At 38.0% G+C, this 24,370-nt stretch overlaps 3 protein-coding genes across 3 annotated transcripts in view; 1 reads left to right on the plus strand and 2 right to left on the minus strand.

The window, feature by feature from the left end:
- The window catches only part of ANKRD60 (ankyrin repeat domain 60), a 299,598-nt gene that overhangs the window by 22,452 nt on the left and 252,776 nt on the right, over positions 1–24,370 (plus strand). Inside the window, exon 5 of the mRNA XM_083801848.1 lies at positions 10,192–10,258. The gene's annotated coding sequence lies outside the window, so the exon portion shown is untranslated. The remainder of the gene's footprint in view (positions 1–10,191; positions 10,259–24,370) is intronic.
- On the minus strand, positions 1,119–6,314 carry CIMIP1 (ciliary microtubule inner protein 1). The gene is made up of 4 exons (XM_083801845.1): positions 5,669–6,314; positions 4,982–5,060; positions 3,838–3,936; positions 1,119–1,444 (listed from the first exon to the last, which is right to left on the minus strand). Exons 1-4 carry the CDS (start codon positions 5,728–5,730, stop codon positions 1,289–1,291), a joined length of 396 nt encoding a protein of 131 aa, XP_083657971.1. The 5' UTR covers positions 5,731–6,314; the 3' UTR covers positions 1,119–1,288.
- LOC310882715 (uncharacterized protein) overlaps positions 6,455–24,370 on the minus strand; it is a 44,273-nt gene continuing 26,357 nt past the window's right edge. Inside the window, exons 3-4 of the mRNA XM_083801847.1 lie at positions 16,021–16,183; positions 6,455–9,517 (exon numbers count right to left, since the gene is read on the minus strand). Of these exons, the coding sequence (XP_083657973.1) occupies positions 9,360–9,517; positions 16,021–16,183 (321 nt within the window). The 3' untranslated portion in view covers positions 6,455–9,359. The remainder of the gene's footprint in view (positions 9,518–16,020; positions 16,184–24,370) is intronic.

Genomic DNA, 24,370 nt, shown 5'->3' on the forward strand with positions numbered 1-24,370 from the left:
AATGTGGGTTGTTTTTTCTTTTGATTTCTACACAAATATTTCTGAAAATAAGCTTGCCACAAGAAATGATTTGATAACATGTTGTTGTTTTTATGTAAAATGTGTTAAATGATGTATAACGATGGATGGATTTAGAAATTTTCAATGCAAGAAAATATTTGTAGTAGGCCAATTTAGCTTCTCTCTTTTTTTTTTTTTGTAACTTAGTTTTACTTAGAAACTTATGCTTAGAAACTTGCATTTTGATCAATTAATTGAACAACTAAAAAACTGCTTTGATACCAAAACTGTTTTTTGAAAGTGACTTCATTTTGCTGAATGGCTTTTGTATGATTTACTTAAACCAATCAGGCAACTCCACTGGAAAGAATTTAATTGCTTACCGAAATACACAAACTGCCTGTAAAGCATGCGCAATGTAAAAGACAATGCATTTAATAATTATGACTTAACTAAACTTATGATTTGCCTGTTTGTTGTTTTGTAGTTTTTTTGTTTTGTTTTTTTCAAGCTACAGCGGGTATGCTATAATGAAGCCTGATAATTATCTTTTCTGGAGGTGGTAGTTTGGGATCTATTTTTTTTTTTTTAAATGAGGAAAGCTTCTTTCCAAATATAAGGGTGCAGTTTCATGGCAACTTGAGCCAATTTAAGTCATGCCTGCTACTGTCCTCTGCCCCTTCCCATCCCTTTCTTTTACAAAGGAGTCTCTTTCATGCTAGCACAGGCATGTGGGCAACTCAGTAGTGAGCTCATTCAAAGTGCTGATCTGACTGAAAACCAATTCTACAACACAGATTCCAATACTGGTAAGTGATGGAATAAGCAGCAGTGTAGGAACATGTCAAGAGCATGGCAGTCTGTATCTATGTTTGAATAAGCTGCTGTGAAACTGAGTCTGAGTGGAGGCTTTCACAGAGAAACAATTTAAAAAAAAAGTGCTCTGCCATTTCAAAACACATTTTTTAAAAACTTTCAATAAATATTTTAAAATCATAGTTACTAACGCTAACAAAAGTAGTACCTGCTCTCTTATATTTGCATGAGTTTATTCATTGTTGCTTCTAAATGAATCTGAAGCAGTATTAACAGCCTGAATGCTACAGATTTCAAAAAAATGAGCAACAAGTAAAATGCTTTATTAAGATGTTCACTGTTCACACGTTACCAAAATGACTGTGGACGTTTAGATAGATAGATTTGAAAGGATAAATGTTTAACAGTCCAGTAGAGAATGTTAATTTAGGAACAGAAATGGATCTATGTGCCTAGTTGTTATTTCTTAATGTCAGTCAGAGGGCTCACATGGCCACTTCAAATCCCTGAAGAAGGTACCTTTGCTGCTTTGGATTTCAAAACAACGTTCGAGTTCCAGCCCAGGAACAGATGATCTCCAGCCAATAAATCCCTGGGTAGTCTTAGGTACTGGAGGGGATGGATTCACCTAGAATAAAAGTAACATATAGAATTCAATAATTAAAAGATTTTTGATTGTTATTTCTGTCATGTAACATCTTTTTTGCTCAAGTGGATGGAAATGAGAACTTGTTAAAAATAGTGGTTTTAAATGCAATCCAATGAATTAATATCCTGAACACACACTGGAAGGAAATAAGATCTTCAAAAGATTGCCTAGTTGAATGCAAGTTTGATTTATCATGCAGGATGGCTTATAATTTAAAAAGTCATTAGGATAGTTTAAGTACCATTCTATAGCAAGACACGGGAAGAGAGAAGTAAAACGGCCAAATTCCAGTGAAGTAACTTACTTTCATCTACTACTCTTTTTAAGAGTTCTTTTAGTGCCTCAATTGGTATTTATAACAGGAAATTAAAAAAAAAAAAAAGTTATTGTTAAGTATATATGCTAGCATACTTTTATAAAAAAATATATATATATATAGTTTTGCTCAGTATGTTTCTAAGGGCTTTACTGGCGTTACATAATCAGAAGAATTTAAGCTTCAGCTTTAACTTTTTTTCTTAGAGTAATAATAATCTTTAAGCTAGTTAACGTCTCTAAACAGGAAAACCAACATTTTATACTCGATGCAATGCGTTTGGTAGCAATGCAGCTAAGGAATAGTAGTTTTGTGGCCAAATGCTAAAGATATTACTGACCAAGCTGGCTTTTGCATCCAGAAGTACTTATCCATCCCACTTTTCTACTTTAAAAGATGGGTAAGCATCAAGTTAATCTGCAACTAATCTTGCTAAAGAGGAAACACACCAAAAGCCAAGAACCTCTGTTCACTGACTGCTGTGCTTACTTTGGCTGAATCTTCCCAATCGAGCATGTTATATCATTTTAGCATCTGGGGACTTAGTAGAGAAATACACAGCAAGAGAACAATGTTTCAGTTCTCTTGCCAGAGTTGCTTCACTTTGTTCTTTGGCCAAGATTAGAAAATGTTTATGATATTTAGGTGGAGCAGTTCCTCTGAAAAGATCATTTTTATGGCCAAATGTGCCACCCACTGAGCTGGATAATGGAGGAAACCATGTCCTACTTATAATCTGGGGGAAGGGACTATGAAGAACCAATTATTAATCTAACCTAGAGAGAAGAACAGATATAATGACTGTTACCATGAAGGTAAATGTGCAGAAAGACACACAGGTCTGAAAAAGGACTTAAGAAACTTCACTCCGAATATGTAGAGGGTGACCTAAATCACACCTAGCCTGCTTTCCTTGGCAAAAAAAAAAAAAAAAAAAAAAGGTTCTGAGGTGAAACTGAAACTCTGATCCCTGTTTCAGTATGCACTGGGCTACATATGCTACTTTAGCAGCTGATAACTTGTGTGTGTGATTTGTAACACACACCATCATTGTGCAGCAGAGGGACTGACTGACTGAAATTGGATGCTTGAGACAAAACTGAAGAACAAGTAGCACTAATGGCAGAAATGCTGACATTTAATTTCTCTGCCACACTCAGCACTTACTCTTACTTTTTGGTTCGGTTTAATTTCGGTATAAGCTTTTATTATTTGCTCACCTTATCTTGCCACCCTTGGAATCCTTTGAAAGAAAGTTCAACAAGTAGGAATTTTCAATCTCTTTTCTTTCCTTAATCTTCTAAGTAGAATAACCTTCCTTTTTGTTAGTGTGCTCTGCCTCCCCTTTTAAGAATATGTTCCTCTCCCATTGTCAGTGATTTAGCCTCCTATATAGTTATTAAATTCAGTGGTGATTCTTACACTGTATATTTATAAATCAAACCAAGGTTCTCATTCCACTAATTTCCAACTGTGAGACAAAACATATATAAATCATACAACATACAAGCAAATAGTTAAGAATTGGCTCATTAGAACTTGACTTCTCCTGGCCAACCTAATTTGTGCCACTGAAGAGGATAGCGGCATCATCTCAGCCAAAAAGAATACTGTCTTACATAAAGCTAGAAAAATGGCTGCATCTTAACCAATAGTTACAACAGAGAGATCAGGTTATGATAAGCCTTGAAGTAAGATATGTGTATGTATATTTGAGCAATGAATGGTCAGCAGTCATAAACGGCTCTGTGAGCACTCTTCTGTAAGAAGCTGTACAGATGACTGTTCTGTTACTAGATGCCACGAAGGAGAATACGAGGGAGGGGCTTTACAGAAAGATTACATACAGTGAAAGCTCTGTGAACTAACCACCATATTCAAAGGGCAATTCCTTGTCTTAAATGAATGCTTTTAAAGCATTGCTTGCATTGCAAATACAATTTACTCTGACCTTTATGTAAAGGCCCACTGCTACAAGACAACTGATTTTTAGGGCTCGCATAGTTTCTGAAGACAGGTATTGCTGTACTACAATTATAAAATCTAATTTTCTAACCGTAATATATTTTTCCACAGGGGTCACAGGTCGAATCTGCAGATGTTTTGGAAGCTGTATCTTGGGCTTTGTTTTTTCTTTCTTTTCATCTTCAATCAACTGAAATAAAAATATCATAAAAAAAAAAGACTGGTATCAATACCATTTCCCTCACTGCGGCATTTGTACACCCTGTTCTTTCCACCTAAAACAGGACTACTTAATGTAGTGCTTTGGAAATCACTGTAATGTACTTTTTGTTTTCAGAAAGTGATATAATTCTGAATTTCAGATGACAGGCAAGTACTGCTGAGTGATTCCAACTCTCTTGCCCCACTGGTGCAAGACAGGGTAGAAAGATATCTTATGTATCTTATATGACCACAAAACAAATATTAATAAATGGTAATTTCACATGTTCACCAACAGTAACAATGCATAGAGTTTGTCAGCTTTTCAGCTGTATACCTATTAGCATTGTGCAAAGGTGGTATACATGACAGACTGTGGTTATCAAGGATGGATGTTGAAGCCTAGAGGACCAAATATTTTAAAGGTGTTAACTTGGCTGCCTACAGGAATTTTCAAAAAATCCCAGAACAATTTAAGTACTTCTAGCTCCACGGTAAGTAAATTTATAACTTTATTCAGGGGATGCATCAATCCTGTTCTTTAGCAATTAAATATTGTGATTCCAAAGGTAACATCATGTGATACTATATTCTAGTACCTAAACATCATCAAGAATAGACATCTCTCCAAATATTTTAGTTTGTTGTAAACTTCTCCACTGAAATTTTAATTAGCTAGAACCTTTTCCCCTTGATTTTTAGTCTACCATATGGATAGACAAAGGGGAAATGTTTTCCTGTCAGTGTGCATCTACTACTTGTTAGCACTATTGGGAGTCATGCTTCTCAAGAGAAATATACCAGAATGTGTATAGCATATAAATTACCACTTGCCATATTTTGTTCAGGGGAAAGCTGAAACTTTGAACCCATCTTAAAGGTACTGCATTTGTTACCTGTGAACCTAACTTAGGAAAGCATACTCGTTACTTTTCTACACTTCTGTGCTCTCATCGTGTTGTGTCCAGATAAATTTGTGTGCAAGTAAATTTCATGTATTGCTTATATACAATTTTGCTTATATGCAATTTTACCTCTGGAGGTGTTTTCAAGAATCCCCATTTGTGAGACCACTTTCTTGCAGCTTCTAGTTCGCTTTCAATGTATCTTTTCCTGAAATGGAGAAATATTTAAGACTTTGAAAGCTACCTTTTAAAAGGTAACAAACAAAATAAACAAACAAACCGAACAACTGTTGTCAAAAAGCACTGCAATAGCACAAATCTTTAGTCCTCTGCCTCAAAATAGCAAGTTATTGTATGCGTTAACAATTCTCTGACTCAGGGATAATGGTAAATATTTTCCATGATGAAATGGAAATGAAAAACTATGCATGAAGTTACTTCTTCACAGGTTATATTTACATTTGCTGATGAAACTTCTTGAAACTTTTCCACGTACAATTAAGTGATGTCCCCCCCTCGCCCCAGCCCTGCTCCCTGTTGCTCACACTGAGGGGCTGAGGGGCAGTGCTGGCTCCCCAGGGTCTGTTACCGCTGCTTCGCCTCTCACACCTGAGGGTATGAAAACCCTTCGGCTTTCTGAGGGTGTCAGGGGAATGAGCACACCCAGCAAGGCAGACACCCAGCTTTACCACTTCGTGTGAAATACAAGTATGAACAAATCCCCTCTGCCTGCGCTGACAGGGCAGAGCTTCCCGGAGAGGCTTCCTTGGTGGGACGGGGCAGCAGGGGAGGCCTGGGGCGAGCTGGGGCTGTTACCAGCACTTGTCCTCCGCTACGAAATCGCGCAGCTGCGCCCCGTCGTTGCGGCGCTGCGCCATGGGAGCGGGCCGGGCCGCTGGGGCGTTGCTATGCGGGGCCGGGCCGGGCCGCGCTCGTGCTGAGGGCGGGCGGGGAAAGCGCGGGCCCGGTGCCGCCTGAGGCGCCGCCCTGCGGGTACCTCCTGAGGTGGCCTAGTAACCCACGTCTCGCGGGTGAAAGGCAAAAAAATAAACACTCTGGGTTTCCTCGTCACCTTAAAGTCCCTCAGGAAAGCGAACTTGACGTTGCTAGTAATTTAATTTTTTTATTATTTTTTTCAAATGTCACTCAGTGCAGAAACGTTTGAGCTAAGGTGAAAAGCGTGTGAGGAGTTAGCGTGTGTCGGAGGAAGAGGTGTTTTCTGAACCTGCGGTTCTGCTGAGCTGGGTCCCCTCAGCAGAAAGCAAGCAGCTGGGTGCCCCCTGGGCCCTGAGCTGCTAGGGGGCTTTGAAACCCCAGCAGGGGACTTTGGTCACAAAACCTGTGGTATTTTTAATTGTAATAGACGTGAAAAATGGTTGGAGTGTGCCATTTTTATTCCAGAGACAATCGGCTTGTTAACATGCCCAAAACCTAATCTGTGTGTGCTATGAGGGATACTTTTTGTTTTCTGGGCTTTTAACCTGCTGTCTCTAGTCCTTTGGTGCTCTTGATGTGCACCTTACTATACACGTTTGGTTTTTGGTGGTTGTAGCAGGGAATAGCATAGGTCTTGTGACAGTGTCTGATCTCTTCGTCTTCAAGTTACACTTTACAAACTACATGTTAATATTAGAAGATCTGAGAAAGATCCCAGTACGCTTTATGGGTTATACATGAAAACCTCCAAAAATATTTACAACTTCTTAAAAGTTCACTGTGTTCCAATATATTGATATTTTTGGCTCTCCATCAGTTTTTTGGGGGCTTTTATTTTCTTGCTGTTGCTTTATAAATCATTGCAACACTGAGTGTAGCCAACTGGCTCTTTGTGCTTAGGCGTTTAAATAGTTCCCTGGCCCCTTTATGGGAATGGGTTTGTACTAACAGTGTGAATAGTTAGGGTAACTTATTGACACCAGCAGACAATTATTATCCATATTATAAAATAACTGCAGAAAGATTTTGACCTGAGCTGTATGGTTTATAGGTAGTGTTTGAATGCTTAGTTGCTATTTTTTTTGTTTGTTTTCTGTAGAGCAAAATAACTGAAGGTCTTAAATACTTGAATATGAGAAGTCTGTAAATACCTTTAGGAGTCATTTTAGACATACCAAGAACTTCTGTTTGAATAAGAGGAAAAAAACGATTTGTAATCCTAAAATAGTAATTAATACTGCTCTTCTGGGTTTCCAAAAATCATTAAACTATCAGCAAATAGAATATTTCACTTACATGCCATTTCTTGACTCTCTAATTGATAATTAGACTAACAATTAGATCAGCTGGGTGTCCTATCACACCCATAAATGCTTACTCATTGTCCTATTTAATTAACTCCTGCTGCTTAGTCACATTTATCTCAGGAGCTCTCTTATTACAGTCTGGATGGTTTCTGTGAAAATAAGTAATTTGCTAATGAAAGCAATCAAACTGATAGTTTACTATGTGTCAGCATTTAAACTGTAGTAGCATTTGTCAAGAGAGAATGAAACTTATACTAATTTTGTGAAAACGGGACTGGATAATGTTCAGAGTTTCTCTTTTTGTATGTAACTGATTATTTTTCAGATGGGGTGATGCAAATAAGTGAATTGTTAGCTTTAGGTCTTATCAGGTTCTTGTGAGCACAGGGCAACACTAAAACATAGGCAATGTGAACCAAGAAAGTGAAATAGGATTTTAATGAGCTACTAACTATACAGAATGACTTAGGGATACATGTCTATTGAGATTCAGAGGTCATCTGCTGAAAGTCTGGGTCTTGTAGTTAAATACAGCAGCATTTGTCAACATGTGGCAAATGGTGAAGCAGATAATAAATCACTGAAGGTACATGTTTAAATAGAATTGAGTCTAAAGACCTGGTGCCTTGTCTAAAGGCAAGCAATATTTGGATCTTCTAAGATGGGTAAACTAATGTGGCTATAATGCTAAATCCTAAGGTCATAAATGCTAAAATCCTACTACTACTGCTTATTCCTCTTCCAGTTAGAAACTACCCAGTTATTCAGGTACTCAGTAGTGCTGCTGTTGATCAAGTGAACCTTCAAGAACTTACAACCTGTATGTAACACGAGAGTAGCAGATTGGCCTCTTGAGTTTTAGATATTCTTTCACCTGCCATAAGACATCACCCCACTGCTGTGGAATTGGCGTGTTTTGGTTTTTACAGACCCTTTGCTCCCTTCTCACAGCAGATAGTACAAGTGCTAGTGGAGCTGAGGCACTGATAGGGATTAAAACAAACCAAGTGGAAAACAAGATGATTTAACCCACACTCTTCTGTGTTCTACAAACGCTATCACCAGCACGTGATGGGGCAATGCAGGAGGGCTTGTAGGAGGGCAGCACTGGATGATAACGCTAGATAGATCTGAGTGTTTACAAAGATGCAGCTTTGCCATGGTTGATATAAGTACCGGTGGTGCTGTTGTGTGAAATAGGTTAGAGAACCAAATAGACTTAAATAGACCCTGCAGTAAGGGAAGATCAGATTGCTGATATAATCTGTTATCAAGCAGTTGAGCTTCTGCAATCAAAACAATAGATGGAATGGGGACAGGAGGGGTGATGCATGAGCTGAAATGAACAGCCGAGGTTAGGTGGACATCTTAAAACTGGAACAGTGGCTTTTCTGATGTCATTTATAGTCTTCAAGATGAATTAATTTCTGTTTTCTGGGAATCTCGTGTGTCTGCCCTGACGTGAAAATGTTAAGGCTTTTCATATTGCTTGTTCATAGAGAAATGTCCAGATTAATGTACAATAACTTTGTGTGCTAATCTTGGAAATTGCTTGGAAGGAACGAAGTTGTTCTCTTTCAGGCTCTATGCAAGTGTCTGCAAGTGTTGTTTACGAGCATCCCAACTTCCACTGAATGAGCTGAGATTGATGCTTCCAGATTATACTTGTGCTCAAGTGCTATAGATGCAGGTATAAAGTACATCATGCTTGACAGTACTCTATACCAGCTGTCTTGTAACTTCTAGCTTCAGTTATGAGGCCAAACCTAGGTCATGTCCCCAGTTCCAGCATCATGTTATCAGCTGCACAGATTTTATTGCACTTAACTATTCTTGCCAGTAGAGATGAGAGTCCTCTGCCTTTCATCAGAGAATGGGTAGGAATATTTAAAAAAAAAGAAAAAGTTTATTTTTTGTTGTAAATGGTATTTTGAGTATTTTTATATTTGCTGCTACTTAGCACATAAACGTAAATTATTATTTTAAATTATTCAGCACAGAATTGCAATTAGATCTAAATCCTTTATCTCTTTACTAAGAGCTCTGCATTGTTCAGGTTGGAAGTATACCAGGAAAAAAAAAAAAACAAAGTACAGCTGAGAATCCTCTCTGAGAACTTTGGGATGGTGTGAAAAAGCCATTGCTATTTCACTGTTTTGCTCCCCTGTGTACATGCAAGGAGAGTGCAGACAGAGGTGGCCTGGGGAACGGCAGCACGTAATGCAGTTTGGCAGGACAGTCCCTGAGGAACTCATCTGCTTGGCTCAGCTTAGAGGAGGTTTCAGCAATGTAAGGACTGCCTGAACTTCTGGTAGGCTCGGGCCTGTAGCAACATAAACCTGCCTGGGAGATTCTTCCAACGCTGTCCTCGTGCTGTTGTAACGGTGTGCTTCATCATGCGCAGCAGCAACTGTCATAGTGCCTGGGAAAGCAAAAATATAAATGATAAAGTAGGACTTTTTTTCCCCCTTTTATGATCTGAAAGCTTACAAGTTGAGAAGTACTCACCACTAAATGAACCTTTGAATAGTGTACTTGTTTTCTGAAAACTTTTCAAACTAACTTGCAACTGTAAAGATTGAGTATAACAGAAGTATGTTTCTTATGAGGACATGGGCATTATAGATGTAATTCTGCTTGGAAACAGCTGCAGCACAGGGGGCTCTGCAACTTCTATTGTATTGTGTCCTGCTGGCATAGATGTTGCTGTTGTGTTCTATCTGAGACGTTCCAACAGTGCAATGGAAAGCACGTGTTAGTGATTTGGGAATTGTCTCAGGGCTGTGCCACTATCTTGTGTGTGACCAACAAGACCCACGCACTCCTGATGCGATGTGACTGTTGCTGTACATCTGGCAGCTCTGTGGGGGCGACTGTCAGTGCTCTGACTAGGCTGCTTGGCTGGAAAGTGCAAATACTCTACACAGATGGGAGATAAAGCAGCAAGGGAAAGGAGAATGCTAATGTCCCTAAGGAAACCCACAGTGGTGTATGCCAGTCCATGTTCTCTGGTTTTATTTCTGAAGGCCTGCACTTCACACTATAAGCACTACCATTTTTGCATTTAAGAACCTGAAAAACATTTTCTTCTTCCAGGTACACACTAACCATCGATGCTTCTCAACTCTGAAGTGAAACCTCTGAAAACGAAGATGTTAGAAGTGTATGTATATCTATACTTATGCTCTTCCATTGAAAATCCTTACCAAAAATGTCAATTAGCACTTTTGGGCAGTTCTGTACTTGTTGCTCCATGATACCATTTGCAATACTAAGTGTGGAAGCCTAATAGAGGAGATTGTAGAAATAACTTAGGTCTTTTGCTAATATTTCTAAATATTTCAGGTGTAGGAAGCTTGAGTGGTAAACTGCTTGTTAAGATTACTGTGATTTCTTTTAAGTAAACTAAGTCCTATTGACACTGTGGGTTCTGGCTTCATTCCAAAACCAAAACAAACAAAGAAAATAAACACACCAACAAACAAATCCCAAACAAAATCAAGCAAACCCTGCTAGCAAAAACTGCTATAGTGTGTACCATCAAGAATATGTTAATTGTAGTTCCTGGTTTACTATTTGAGAGGAATCCATGGCTGGGTTAGAACTACTGTATTTTGTAGCCAAATTTAGAATGGTCAAGATCATGTTGTGGCTGTAATTATCCAACGACTTTTGAACAGTGTCTGGAGTCTCTATTTTCCCAGTAAAATGCTTTCTTTTCTGTTTATAAAATGTCACAGCTACAGCTTTATGCAGATCTCTGTGCTTGAAGGGGACAAACAATCTTTATTGAGTTTAGATACTTGTCAATAATTCCTCAGTTTCTGTTTTTGAGAAGATTCATTGCTTTCTGGTTCAAAATAAAGATTTGCATGATACCTCCTTCTGTTATCCTGGATGGAAACACTTACCTTTATGCTATAGTTGGTGGAGTAAGTGCACATGCTCTCCAAATAAAACTATTTCTGCTAGTGACATGGAGGGCTTTGTCATTTTCAAATTGGAGGACATATTTACATTAAAATTCCTTATTCATAGGCATTGCCCTTGAGCACTGCTCCACAGCTCCAGTTGCAAGGGGCTTGCAGGATGCTGCCTGAAATGGTCCCAAAGATGGGGAACAAGACCACCACATCTAGTCTCCTCACTGTAAACGGTTCCTGCAAATGCCCATGTGCAACATGTGCTAGACTTCTCCCCCATTATGTGCTGGAGTACCTAGGCATAATATGAATTAAAGATAAAGTAAAAAAGACATAATTTGGAATTTTTTTGCATTCTATAAACTGAAATCAAATTCTTCGTGGTCTTTGAAAGTATTTTTTTCCTCAATACAGTGCATGTTTCAAACCAGAAGAGCTGCCTTTTTTCTTTTCGCATGAAAGGCAGGGGGTCTAGGACATTTTAATAGCTTTCATATTCTACTCTGCAAATATATTATTGCAGCACAATAGTTTCTTTGCATGAGAATTGCTTAAATGATTCAAAATGGATTGAAAAATATATTTCAAGTTTTAATTTTATGCACAGAACATTAATGAGCAGTGCCCCTTAGAGACTTGCTGTCAGTTTAACATATTCACAATAATCTCAACACAGATGTTATTCCATCTAAATCCTTTTAGAGAGAAGAAACTAGTAATTTTTCCTTGGAGAACATCAGAAAATATATTATTGTTGAAATTACATTTTGATCCCAGAATGCTATGTAAAATATCATTGCTAGGAAGAATAAGTAGCACATTGTTTCTGAGGTAATATGCACGTAAAACTTTTTTGAGCCTTTTCTAAATTTTAGAATAAGTGAAAATGTTGTTAGTCCTATGCAATTTTGCTTCCCTTGAGGGTGATTGTAGGTGATAATGGTTATGAGCATCTCATTGTGCTCTAATTTATGAGGGTATTTGGTTTTAGTTCAGATTTCTCTATTTGCAGCTATAATGTGATAAAGTTATTGCCTCTATTAGATGCATTTTTTCTGCTCTTCATCTGAGCACATGCATTAAAATACTTGCTAGGAAGAAAATATATACTCAGAACAACCTTTTTCTTGGAAACATTTGAAGTACACTTTCTGCTTTGTGTTCTTCAGTGTGCCATTGTTTTGATTTTTGGTATACTCGTGTACTCTGGTTTTGTATATCTTGAAATATCTTTTATATATATATATATATTAGACTGGTCTTACTAGAGTATGGCAGGTGAGTGTTCTAAGAATTCTTCCAGGACTGCGTAAATACAAGAATAATTCTTAAAGTTGTTGATTGTCTGTTACAAAAAGCAGGAGAATTACCAGTTGTAGTCAACACAGCATTCCAGCCCCTTTTTGGGAAAGACTTGCAGTTCCTGCAGACGTTTCGTGAGGGACAATTGACACTAATAAAAGGTGCAGTTCATAACACATGAAGTAAGACCTCTGTTTCAAAGCTAAGGTCTGTTTTATGAGCCTTGATGCAGAAAATCGTTTGGGAGGATGTCTTGCTGAAACTACAATGCAATGGAATACCCTTTATGCAAATGTATTTGTTTTGCAAAAGCAGATAGCTTGATGTGAAATAGCTGTTCATTTCTCCGCTTTGCTGTTAAGAATGCTAAAGGGAAAACAACTGTTAATATGATGATATAAAATAGCTGCAAAACTGTAAGCAAACAAAAGTCTCAGATAAAATCTCCGAGTACAACTGCTGGGTTTAAATAGAATATATTTTATTTAAAGCTTAAAATTAACCCAAATCCAATTCCAGTGTAAAGGTAATTCATATAATCCTACCAATAAATTTTTAAAATTACTAATGCATTTTTTATTGATTGAGCTTGTAAATATAAAATTTTGACCTGCATTTAAATATTAATTGAAACTTGTTCTAGATACACAAATATAAAATATTTTATGTTTTTAAAGAACAAGGAATAAAGTACTTTGCCTACCCTTGTAGCAGATTGTTTTCAGCATGCATTAATGACATTAAAAGTACATATCACTTGCTTTGGGTTCACTAAATTATAGCAGTTGATAAATTTGCCTTTATTGGTCACACTACTTGATCTTTTGTTTTTATAAATTTTTAAGTGTGTGGTTGGAAATATTTGTAAAGTATTTGTACATCTTAGTCAGATGGAAATGAATGAATGAAGAACTTCTGGAAATAGGAAATATTTCTAATCGAATTTGAAGATACTGTTTTCAGAGGGAGTCTATCAAAACTGTGAATTATTACTGTTGATCTGGGTAAAATGATCCAGAAGAGCATGGGTTGAAAATATCAAACTTAACATATTAAACATATGTTTGTTTAATTTAAATCTTGCTTTAAAAGTTGCACTACTTGTTAACTTATTATATGAACTAAAGTTCCTATAGAATTTGGTAGATTAATACAGACTAATTTCTATAGCAAGAAGTCCATTTTCTGTACCAAGAAGTTCTTTTGGGAATATAAGCCGAACTGTGTTAAAATTCCCTTGGAAAATGGTCACTCCTCCCTGTGGTGAGAGGTCTTGCCAGAGGGAAGGCTAATGCCTAGTGCTAAGAAGACACTAAATTTTTTGCACCATTTTGGTCCTAGATATCAAAAGGTGATTTGCTCTGTGCCTTCTCAGCAGCCCACAGAGGAGGTTTGCCCTCTCGTGGTAAAAATTCATTCTCCCACTAGCAGCCATAACTCCAGCAGCTCTGCATGGTCAACTTGCTGAGGTCCTCCATGTTTTCCCCTCTAAGCACTGCAACTATGTCTGCATCTCTCTGCTACTAAGTCTGAAAGGATCTTACTGCTTCTAATATATGGATGGAAGCTTACTATTAGAGAGATGAATGCTCAAAGAGATAACAATTATGCTTTCTTTACTATGTGCTTTTAAGCTTTACTATCCAGACCAAGTTTAATCTTGTAGCAAAATGTTTCCATGAAAACCATGATGATTTTATTTATTATTACTCAAGAAAATGAAAAGAAATTTCCTAAGTATGTGGAAATGGTCATGTATGTCTCAAACAATGCTGCTGTGTTTCTGCATTATAGAAAGCAGTGGCTGGTTTAACAGTTATTGCTACCTCTGTACCTTTCTGCTGATGGACAATGTAGACTGGCCTGTAATCCATGGAATGTTCTGTGAAAGATATTTTTTGAAAAGATAATCAATATTAATGTCTGGAAGGCTGTTAGAATAAGCCCCTGCCTGGAGAATGAAATTCAGTTCCTCAATAGAATACAAAGAGAAAGAAATGCATCCTGCAGCAATCTGTTGTGTTTTTTTTTTATAGTAGCTGTGGGAGGTCATGGGATTTAAAATATTTACACTGTCATACTTAGGAAATCCAATGATCCTAGGCATACTTAGTTGCATTCAAAAGACTCAATATTTAGACATATGCTCCATAAGTAATGTTGCCATAGTGAAGAATGATTGTACAGTCACTGTAGTAGAAAAACTAATGCAGAAATCAATTTAGTATTGATATTGGGAAAATATAGGATGTTGATATTGAATTTAGGTTAGGATTTTACTGCTTTTTGTTTTATCCTAAAATAAGTAACTTTTTTCTTTACAGATTTGGAAAAGGGCTTATTTTTACCAATAACTTTATTCAAGGTTTGGCAACTTTCTTTGATCAGATTTGCCATTCTTTATGTAAACTGCAGCTGAAACATAACCTGGATGGGTTCTTCCCTGTAAGGATAATGAATATTTAACTAGGTAGTGTAACAGGATATATGCAGTAAAAAGGTAAATGATGAAGCATCTTAATGTAGCTATAAGCTTTGGTCTAACGAATCTTTGACTAACCCAGGTTATGACATACAATTTAACACACATGTACCCCAACTCAGTGAAACAGCTTTTCAATAACATTTTAAATAATACCCACTCATGCAGGCTTTCACATTAAAGTAATTATGGGGGAAAGGGAATCATAAGAACAGAAAGAAAGTTTACTCTTCCTCTTCATAGTGAAAGCAAATGTGTTTTTCTCCAGAATCTGCCAAGCCTGTGTTTTAATGATTTAACAGATGGAGTTGGCACATGTGAACCTGGAAGATGCATCTGTCTGATTTTTCCAGTCTGAGGATTTTTTAACTGCATTAATAGCACAGACGATGGTAAAATATCACCTCCCCAGGCTGCTTTGCTCTCCTAACACATAATGTCTTTTAAGAAAAAAAGTGATAGGAGACTGGGGTGAAGAAAAGGCCAGAGAAATGAGGATTTGAAAAGTTTAATATTTTCAGTCTTCACTGCATTAGGCTTTTAAGCCTCTCACTTTGATGAATTTTGTGTCTATGGTGTGGAAACGGAAATTCTACCCAGGCAGCTTTATCTGTGATCTCAGGGTTCTGTTAATTACTTGCTTTAAATAAATAAACAACATTTAAATAAGGAGACTGATAACAACTAGCGTTTTGTCCTTTATGATTTAAATGACTGTGATTTAGTATTGTACTTTGATATTTTTTTGCTTATTTCTGTTAATTTTTGCAAAGGTTTTGCTCATGTATAACTTCAGGTTTAGGAATCTCATTTAATCACTTGTACTGTTCTTTCAAGCAGACGTGCGAATGCTTAATTGTTTTAACTTTTTGAACGAGGGCCCTAATTTGAATTTCTTTATTTTAGGTTATAACCCTTAGCACTCACCCAGACTTTCTGCTGAAATCAGCGGTAGGGCTACCAGTGTAAAGAGCCTGAAGGCCATGGGTTAAAGGCCTCAGTAGTGTGTGGGAGCTGACTAAAATTACAGGCCCTTCCTAATGCTTCTGCAGACATCTTCTAAGGGGAGGATTGTCCAAGGGCTGCATCAGGCATCTTATTCGGATAGCACTTCTGTAAGCTGTCCAGTTGGGTACACTAACATTACAGCAAGCTCATGTGAGGATGTGCCCAAAGGAGGGCACCAAAGCTGGTGAAAGACTGGAACGCAAGACTTACGAGGAGTGGCTGAGATACTCCGTTTGTTCAGCCAGAGCAGAGGAGGCTGAGGGGAGGCCTCGTGGCGGCCTGCAGCTTCCTCACAAGGGGGAGAAGAGGAGGAGGCGGCGCTGGTCTGTGCTCTCTGGTGACCAGTGACAGGAGCAAGGGGAACGGCATGGAGCTGCAACGGGAAATTCAGATTGGATATTAGTAAAAGGTTCTTCACCCAGAGGGTGATCAGGCCCTGGAACAGGCTCTCCAAGGAAGTGGTCACGGCACCAAGCCAGCTGGGGTTCAAGAAACATTTAGACAACGCTCTTAGACTTGTTTTAATTTTTTAGGTAGTCTTGTGTGGGACCGTGAGTTGGACTCGATTCTTGTGTGTGCCTTCCAACTAGAGATATCTATCCTATGATTCTGTCGGATATGGAAGGGCTTCTCAATCTGTTTTCAAACAAAAATGTTGTGATAAAATGTAAACAAAATTAATCTGTAGTGTGCTGTGAACTGTCCTGTACTCGCTTTAGCAGCATATATTTTTTTAGTTCATTTCAACTTTATCGTACAACTTCTGGGAAAGTAGAAAATGGAAAGAGGAACAGCTCTCATTGTTGATGAAGTTAGCACAGATATGGCTTTTTGTGTTGATTGAAGCCTGTACATGGAAATTTTGGAATAAAAGAATCCAGGATAAAGCAAAGCTTAATAAGCTAATGTTATGAATTGCATGTTAATGTAATCCTTCACTGGGTTTCTGCTCATTTTTAGACATAATTTTTCTATCACTGGATAAGAAAACCTATCAAGCTCGATGTTTTCACCTGTTCCAGAGGTTCTAGGTGTTTAATGCTCTGAGCACAGACAGTGACAAAGTACCTCAAAACATCAATCATTGTTTTTAGACTAATGCACTCAATGGATCAAAAGGCTTTTGCTTTCAATTGTATTTGTATTAACTGAAAGATTCAATGATATGAAGTTGTGTTATCCTACCATATGCTATATGTATGCAAACAACAGCAGGTCAAACACCAAGGCTGCCTTCACTTTCTTTTCTAGTCCCAGCTAGAAGTAGTTAGCTTGCTGCTTTCTAAGGCTGAAGCCTTAAGCTTTGACATTACAGTCCTTGGGGAGACAACGCTTGCTGAAATGACAGCATCTTTCCCTAAAAGCCTTAGATGAACTTGAGAAATGACAGGTTCTGATATCTAGGTCATTAAAGCTGGTGGAAAATTTGGCCCTATTTTAACCACTCATCCAGCAATTCTGGTGAGCAGTAATAAGATTTCTGAATTCTCAGGCAACTAGGTGTCAATATGAAAGTTAATAAGGAAAAGTACATTTAATTTTCCTGTCCAAAGTCATAGACAAGGTTTACAAAAGTTGAGGTTTAGAAAGTGAAGAACTGTCAAAACCAAATATCTGATTTAGCTTCACTGTAAATTTTTCACAGCAGGAATTTTGGTTGTTGATTTATGAATGTGACATACCATTTTTTTTTTGCCTATACTGAAAATAAGCAATAATCTTCTGTTCATTAAACAGCGCATTGCAGTTTTTATCATTTATTCTACATCTACGTAGAGGGTTTTCTTTTGATGAAAATGGAATTATTCAGCAATGTTCCAATTTAAAGCCCAAAGGCAATGAAATGACTGACTTCTGTACAAACTGAATGAAGTTCTACTATAGTTAGGAAACAAAAAATTGTAAAAAAAAAATCTGATGACAGAAGACATTACAGTTTGTCTTTCTTGGGGTTCGCACTATAAGAAGCACATAACAGCGGAGACATTGTAGTCCTCATTCACAGATTCACAGATTCACAGATTTCTCTAGGTTGGAAGAGACGTCAAGATCATCGAGTCCAACCTCCGACCTAACACTAAGTACTCCACTAAACCATATCCCTAAGCTCTACATCTAAACGTCTTTTAAAGACCTCCAGGGATGGTGACTCCACCACCTCCCTGGGCAGCCTGTTCCAATGCTTAATAACCCTTTCGGTAAAGAAGTACTTCCTAACATCCAACCTAAAACTCCCCTGTCGCAACTTTAGCCCATTCCCCCTCGTCCTGTCACTAGGCACGTGGGAGAATAGACCAACCCCCACCTCTCTACAGCCTCCTTTCAGGTAACTGTAGAGAGCGATGAGGTCGCCCCTGAGCCTCCTCTTCTCCAGGCTGAACAAGCCCAGCTCCCTCAGCCGCTCCTCGTAAGACTTGTTCTCCAGACCCCTCACCAGCTTGGTCGCCCTTCTCTGGACTCGCTCGAGCACGTCCATGTCCTTCCTGTAGCGAGGGGCCCAAAACTGAACACAGTACTCGAGGTGCGGCCTCACCAGAGCCGAGTACAGGGGCACAATCACTTCCCTCGACCTGCTGGCCACACTGCTTCTTATACAGGCCAGGATGCCGTTGGCCTTCTTGGCCACCTGAGCACACTGCTGGCTCATATTCAGCCGACTATCCACCAATACTCCCAGGTCCTTCTCGGCCAGGCAGCTTTCCAGCCACTCATCTCCCAGCCTGTAGCTCTGCTTGGGGTTGTTGCAGCCCAGGTGCAGGACCCGGCACTTGGCCTTGTTGAACTTCATACAGTTGACCTCAGCCCATCGCTCCAGCCTATCCAGATCCTCCTGCAGAGCCTTCCTGCCCTCGAGCAGATCGACACACGTACTTAGCTTGGTGTCATCTGCAAACTTACTGAGGGTGCACTGGACGCCCTCATCCAGATCATCGATAAAGATATTAAAGAGGACCGGCCCCAGTACCGAGCCCTGGGGGACTCCACTAGTGACCGGCCTCCAACCAGATTTGACTCCATTCACCACAACTCTCTGGGCCCGGCCATCCAGCCAGTTTCTAACCCAGCGAAGCGTACGCCAGTCCAAGCCACGAGCAGCCAGTTTCTTGAGGAGAATGTTGTGGGGAACGGTGTCAAAAGCCTTACTTAGGTCAAGGTAGACCACGTCCACAGCCTTCAAAATAGAAGCTATTTGTTCATGGGCAAGAATTGAACTCATGAACTCAGAATTTTCTGATACTTAACTTGTATTTAACATGTTTAATGTGAAGTGAAGGAAACTCTACACTGCCTTCGTTATCCGTGGGCTATGCACTAAGAGGGTGGGGACGGGTGTTGTGGCTATACCTGCTTTTGGAGATTGGGCACCAGATACACGACTGTCTGTATTTTTCTTTTTACTTTTTTAATGGTGCATTTTATGAGTCCTGTGCAGAGGTCTCATGGGTACTCCAAAGACTTTCAGAGAGCAGGAGGAGTACTGTATTATAGAGCTGGTTAGGCATAATGTAGTTGATCCATTTTAATGAGGGGGATTATGTTGATTCAGGAAATAAATATTATTTCACAATGAGTGGGACTAGATATTTTTCCCGTCTGGCTGAGAGATTCCGAAGGCTGTTATAACTGCAGTTTAGCCTGCCTGCTTTTAGTTAAATCTTTTTGAATGTCATGGCCGGATTTTGATCAGGTCCAACAATGTGTCATGAAAGTAAAGTGCATTTTGGTAGCTCTTTATTTAGGATTTTTGATAGATTTTTGAGTGAATAGGGGCTTTTAAATATATCGCATGAAGCATGATGGGCTGGATTTTTTTATTATTATTTTTTTAAAATTCTAAATCATGTAATTGTTAAAATGGACAATTTTAGTCACATGTGTCAAAATCACTTCAGACAATTTTTGGAACTAAATTATAAACATCTGTCAAAAGTTTTAATTCTTTGTGTATCCACGAAATGTGCCATTTCAATTTCTATGGTATGAGAGATTCATCTTCTTTCTGAGTCAGAAGAGCATTGTACCAGATTCCTATTATAATTCTATGCATAATAAATCACTGTTTTCTGTAGTTCAGCACAAGCAGACAAAAGTATGTACTTACAATCTTGGGTCAAATGTAATAATTGCTTTAAAGATTCATGACTTAGTTGTAAGTTGTTTGTCATTTAGTTGTGCTATAATAGTTCTGATACTTTCATTGTCAACAGCTGCCACTGGCTTCACTTACAGAGAGATCTGTCTGGCTGCCTCTAAGATGGATGTCTTTTCACATGCTGGTCTTCTGGTTGAAGTTAGTGAGAGATGTGTGTGTCTGTGCAGAATTGCGAATGCTGATATTTGAATTTCCAGAATGTTCCTGACTTTCCATCCTTTGCAAAATATGTATTTGTATATGGTGCATCCAGCTTGGCACAGAGGGACGCATGTATTTCTGTGAAGTGCTTCATTTGCTTGGGCTAGGTGGGCCCTCTGTATATATGCCAGTAGCACATGTTCTGTAGTTAGTACGTGCTCTCCCATAGGTGTAAATTGCCTGCTATTTATTCATATGTGCTGCCAAAAAGCTTTGTCTCTAACTTTTATGGGATATCATCTTATTCCCCATTTAAAATTCAAAAGGTCAGGAACCAGCTACTGCATGTTGAGTGGAGTTAGCACACTGGACTTCCTTGGCATCCAACTTCATCTAATTTTTGTAAAATAGAACATTGCTTTATCACTGGTAACAAACGCCAGCTCTACATGTGTTATTGCCTTTCTATCTCCAACTTTGTTTTTTGTTCATGTGCCATTTGTGCCATTGGATAAATGGGTACTGGGGCTGCAGTCCTGAATAGGTAACGTGTTATATGTTAGAGGATTTTACAGAATTAATACAGATTACATATTAATTATTCTGTAATAACAATTGCAGAATTTTGATGGTGGTTTCTGAGTTTGGTACAGAATCTTGAATCTTGAATTTAAAGAAGGATATCAAGTGTATTTTCTGTTGAAAAACAAAAGGAAAAATTAAAATGACAATGAAAAAGGCAGCAAAATTATTGAAGATGCTCTAGAGCTTTTTTGCTGGAGGAAAAGGTCTAGTCATACAGCTGTATGTCAGAAATGAATGCACAGTCATGAGGATCGCTTATTGGTGTAATCAAAATCAGATATGCAGATAAACATAATAGGATTTACTAGTTCTGATGAGAGATATTACCTCTTTGCCTTGTCCATGTATTTAGATGATTATGACTAAAAGAATAATATCAAAAAATGTACAGTTACATGTATTTCTACTTCCAAAAATCTGTTTGGAGTAGATGCAGATACCCCACCTGTACTGACTGGTAAAATGTGAACTCTGATCACTTGAGGGAGAAAGTGCCTTATTGTTCTGAAGCTGTCTCATCTGTTTCCTTACATCTTCCCAGCGTCATCTAGTCTTGATGTCCCAATTGGGACACATTTTTCAGTCAATGTACTTCTTGGGACTGATTCTTCATTTCCTGCTCTGTTGCATAATTTACGTGCCAAATTTTGCACATCTAAAAATTAGATATGTAGATGAAGTGAGCTTTCAGTTCATTCCACTTGCTCTGGACAATCAAACGTCATAGGATTTGCCACTCTTTGGTGGTACCTGTTTCTTTTGACAATGAGAGCTTAGACAATCAGCTTCAAATAGATTCATAACTTCTGACTGAGGTTGTGTGTGATTAGCCTTACTTTTTCTATCATGTAAAATTATAAGTAGAAGGGTTTATTAATGCTTTTGCATGGTTTTAAAAAAGATTTGAGACAATGCAGATTCAAACACATATATTTTAATAGTCTTATTCTAATTTATGCAGAATGAGGCTCTTCATTTTTTAGTGAATCAGGGAAGAGTACTGAGAAACTTGTCTTCAGAAACATTAGAGTCCCGGAAAGAAGAGGATGCCAATTTTCTGCAAACACAGGACATTGAAAATATCATTGCATTAACCATAGCAAATATCACTAGAACTGTTTGTTTTGTTAATGCCCTTTTGTATTTTAACAAATGGCTGTAATAATTTTCTTCACAGTTTTAAGGTTTGATTAATCGGTTCATTGTGTTCTTTCTTCAGAAGAAAACGTGTTTCTGATATCTCTTGGCATGAGTGACATATGGGTTCAAGCTGAAACGATCGAGCATCCATTCACTTAGCAAAACAAAAATATGCCTTGGCACTCTGCTCTTCTCTGCTACTATTCCAGCCAAATTTCAATTGAAAGAGCGATGTGGTTTTTTTTTGTCATTGACTACGGCAACAGTACTTCATCTGGATGAGATTCTTCATGAAGTGTGGCACACAGAGTACCAGCAACAATTAGAAAGATGATATTTCTCTTGCAGTGCTCTCTACTTCCAAAGTTTTTAATGTTGCAGCTCAGGACACCAATAAGTAGAAAAGGTTGGTGGAAATACCTGAAAACGTTCAAAAACAAACAAACCCCCCCCCCCCCACCTACCTATCCTACCTATATTGAATGAGTTCTTTATGTCCTTTCTAGGTTTTTCTTCTTTCAAGTTTTCTGGTTGTTATTTTTCTTTTAAAAAAATCTGTTGTTTTTTTTTTTTTTTAAATCATCTTTCCTGAATTTCTGCTGTAGACGTTTATCTGGTTGAGCTTGTGTAGCAGCCAATCTATCCTAATTCTTAAATGTAAGGATAACAATTTGTCTCCTTCATGAAACCAGTAAGTAACTCGGGAAAAGAAAAAAAAAATCAAAGATATTATTTCCTTAAAGACTTTTGCCCAAGTGGTCCTCATGAAAATAGGTAATGTCCTCTGAAAGACTATTTAATACATGTTCCATTTTTTGTCATATCTGATAAGGCACTAAGCGTTTGCTAAAAGTTGCCTTCTTTAGAGTGCAAATCTCTTTGGAAAAATGCTTTTCCATCTTATGTACACCAAGACAAAAACTCTGTAAGAATCAGAAGTCACGAAAGGAGAGCTGAGCCTGGGTCAGGGTATGGTTCGTCTTTACGAGTGTAAAGGCTTACAGTAGACACCTACAGCTCAGTTGTCATTTTGGGCTCCTAATTTTAGTCTTTGGAGAAAGACAGGCACTTCTAGGGCCTAGCTCACCTTAATTTAGATGAAGTCAGAAATTCAAGATAGGTGAGGTGAGTCATGTCCCAGAAGTGCCTGTCTTTGCTGACGGCGAAGCAAGTGAAGATAATATTAGACCAGTTGTAGCTTTCTACTGTATAACTGAGATGAATTCCACCCTTCGGAGAAAAGAGATTTTCTACTATTGAGGGATGTTTTCATTTAAAAATATTAACTGCATCATGCAAATAAAGTATAGATTGTGCATGTTTTACATCCAGTCTAAGAAAGATGGAGTTAAAAATTGCATTGAATGCAGGCGGCTGCCTAATAACTCCAACTAAAGTGTCACGTTTGGAAGGTAGAAACATGACAGGTGAACACGTACAAGCCGTTGTACTCAGTGCCATTAACTCCTAGAGAATAAATAGAATTTAATATTAAATGTACCAATAAGAAAAAAATCTTGAGGATATTTTTATATCTACAATCTTGATTATTGTTTGTGCTGACTACCAAAGCTGATCTGCATGTTTTTTCCCCTACCTGTCTCCTGTATAAAGAGAGACTTCATTGGAAATTTTAAGAAACGTCTGAGAGATCGTGATTCTGTGTCAGTGTATTTATTGTATCAGTTGGTGGTGGTTGTTGTTGAGAAACTGTTTGTACTCAAGCATGGAGTTAGACTTTTTTTTTTTAGTAATCTGTTTATTAAATTATTTTTTTTTCCCAAGGAATAGAACAGTTTGTGTAGAAAAAGAAAAGGTTATTCAGTATGATTTTATAAACCTCCAGTTATTTGACAAACCGGTTAGAATGATGACTTGGCAAAAACAACTTTAAAGTGAATTAAGACTATGCCCCAGATATAGCCCATGCTTTTACAATTATTTTTTTAAAGAGCTTACATCAGCTTTAAACTAATCTATGATCCGAGAATTAAAATGTAAGAAGTAATAAAAATTGTTGAAACAGAAAAGATCAGAAAAGAACAATAGTCCTAGATGAATTTTCTTCCTTTCTTCAGCTTCAAATTTATGATAGAATTAGGCCTAATTTAGTTTCTCAGACAGCAATTCCTCATTGTAATTTAGAAAGAAAAGAACATGCCTAAAAAGAAGCAAGCATTCTCTGTTTGCCATCTAAGTTTATCTGGAAATAATGACTACATACTTCGGAGGGTTTATGTTCTGTTCTGTGTTGGGTCTACAGTGGGAAGTTAGAGCATGCTAGGTGAGAAAGTTATGCTGACCAGGCCCTTCACTTCTCAGGCTTGTGCTTTTTATTTTCCAGTGACCGAGCATGTCTACAAGGAAGCTTATTTCATGCCAAAAGTAAAGTTGCCTCACACTTGATGCAGCTTGGGTTAATGTGTTTTGTAGAAAAGCAAACACTTTTACAATTTTAACATTTCAAATTAGCTTTGAAAATGTGCTTGCAAACTAGGAAAGTAAAATTATAAAGCCAAACAGTTGGTTACAAAAATTCCT

Source organism: Anser anser, assembly GCF_964211835.1.
Source record: "Anser anser genome assembly, chromosome: 16".
NCBI lineage: Eukaryota > Metazoa > Chordata > Aves > Anseriformes > Anatidae > Anser > Anser anser.

Coding starts and splice junctions, on each gene's coding strand:
- CIMIP1 (XM_083801845.1), bottom strand. CDS start 5,730: ATGGCGCAGCGCCGCAACGACGGGGCGCAGCTGCGCGATTTCGTAGCG. Junction 3,937..4,981: donor TCTTGAAAACACCTCCAGAG/GTAAAATTGCAT, acceptor TTTTTATTTCAG/TTGATTGAAGATGAAAAGAA. Junction 1,445..3,837: donor CTGTGGAAAAATATATTACG/GTTAGAAAATTA, acceptor CTTTTATTCTAG/GTGAATCCATCCCCTCCAGT.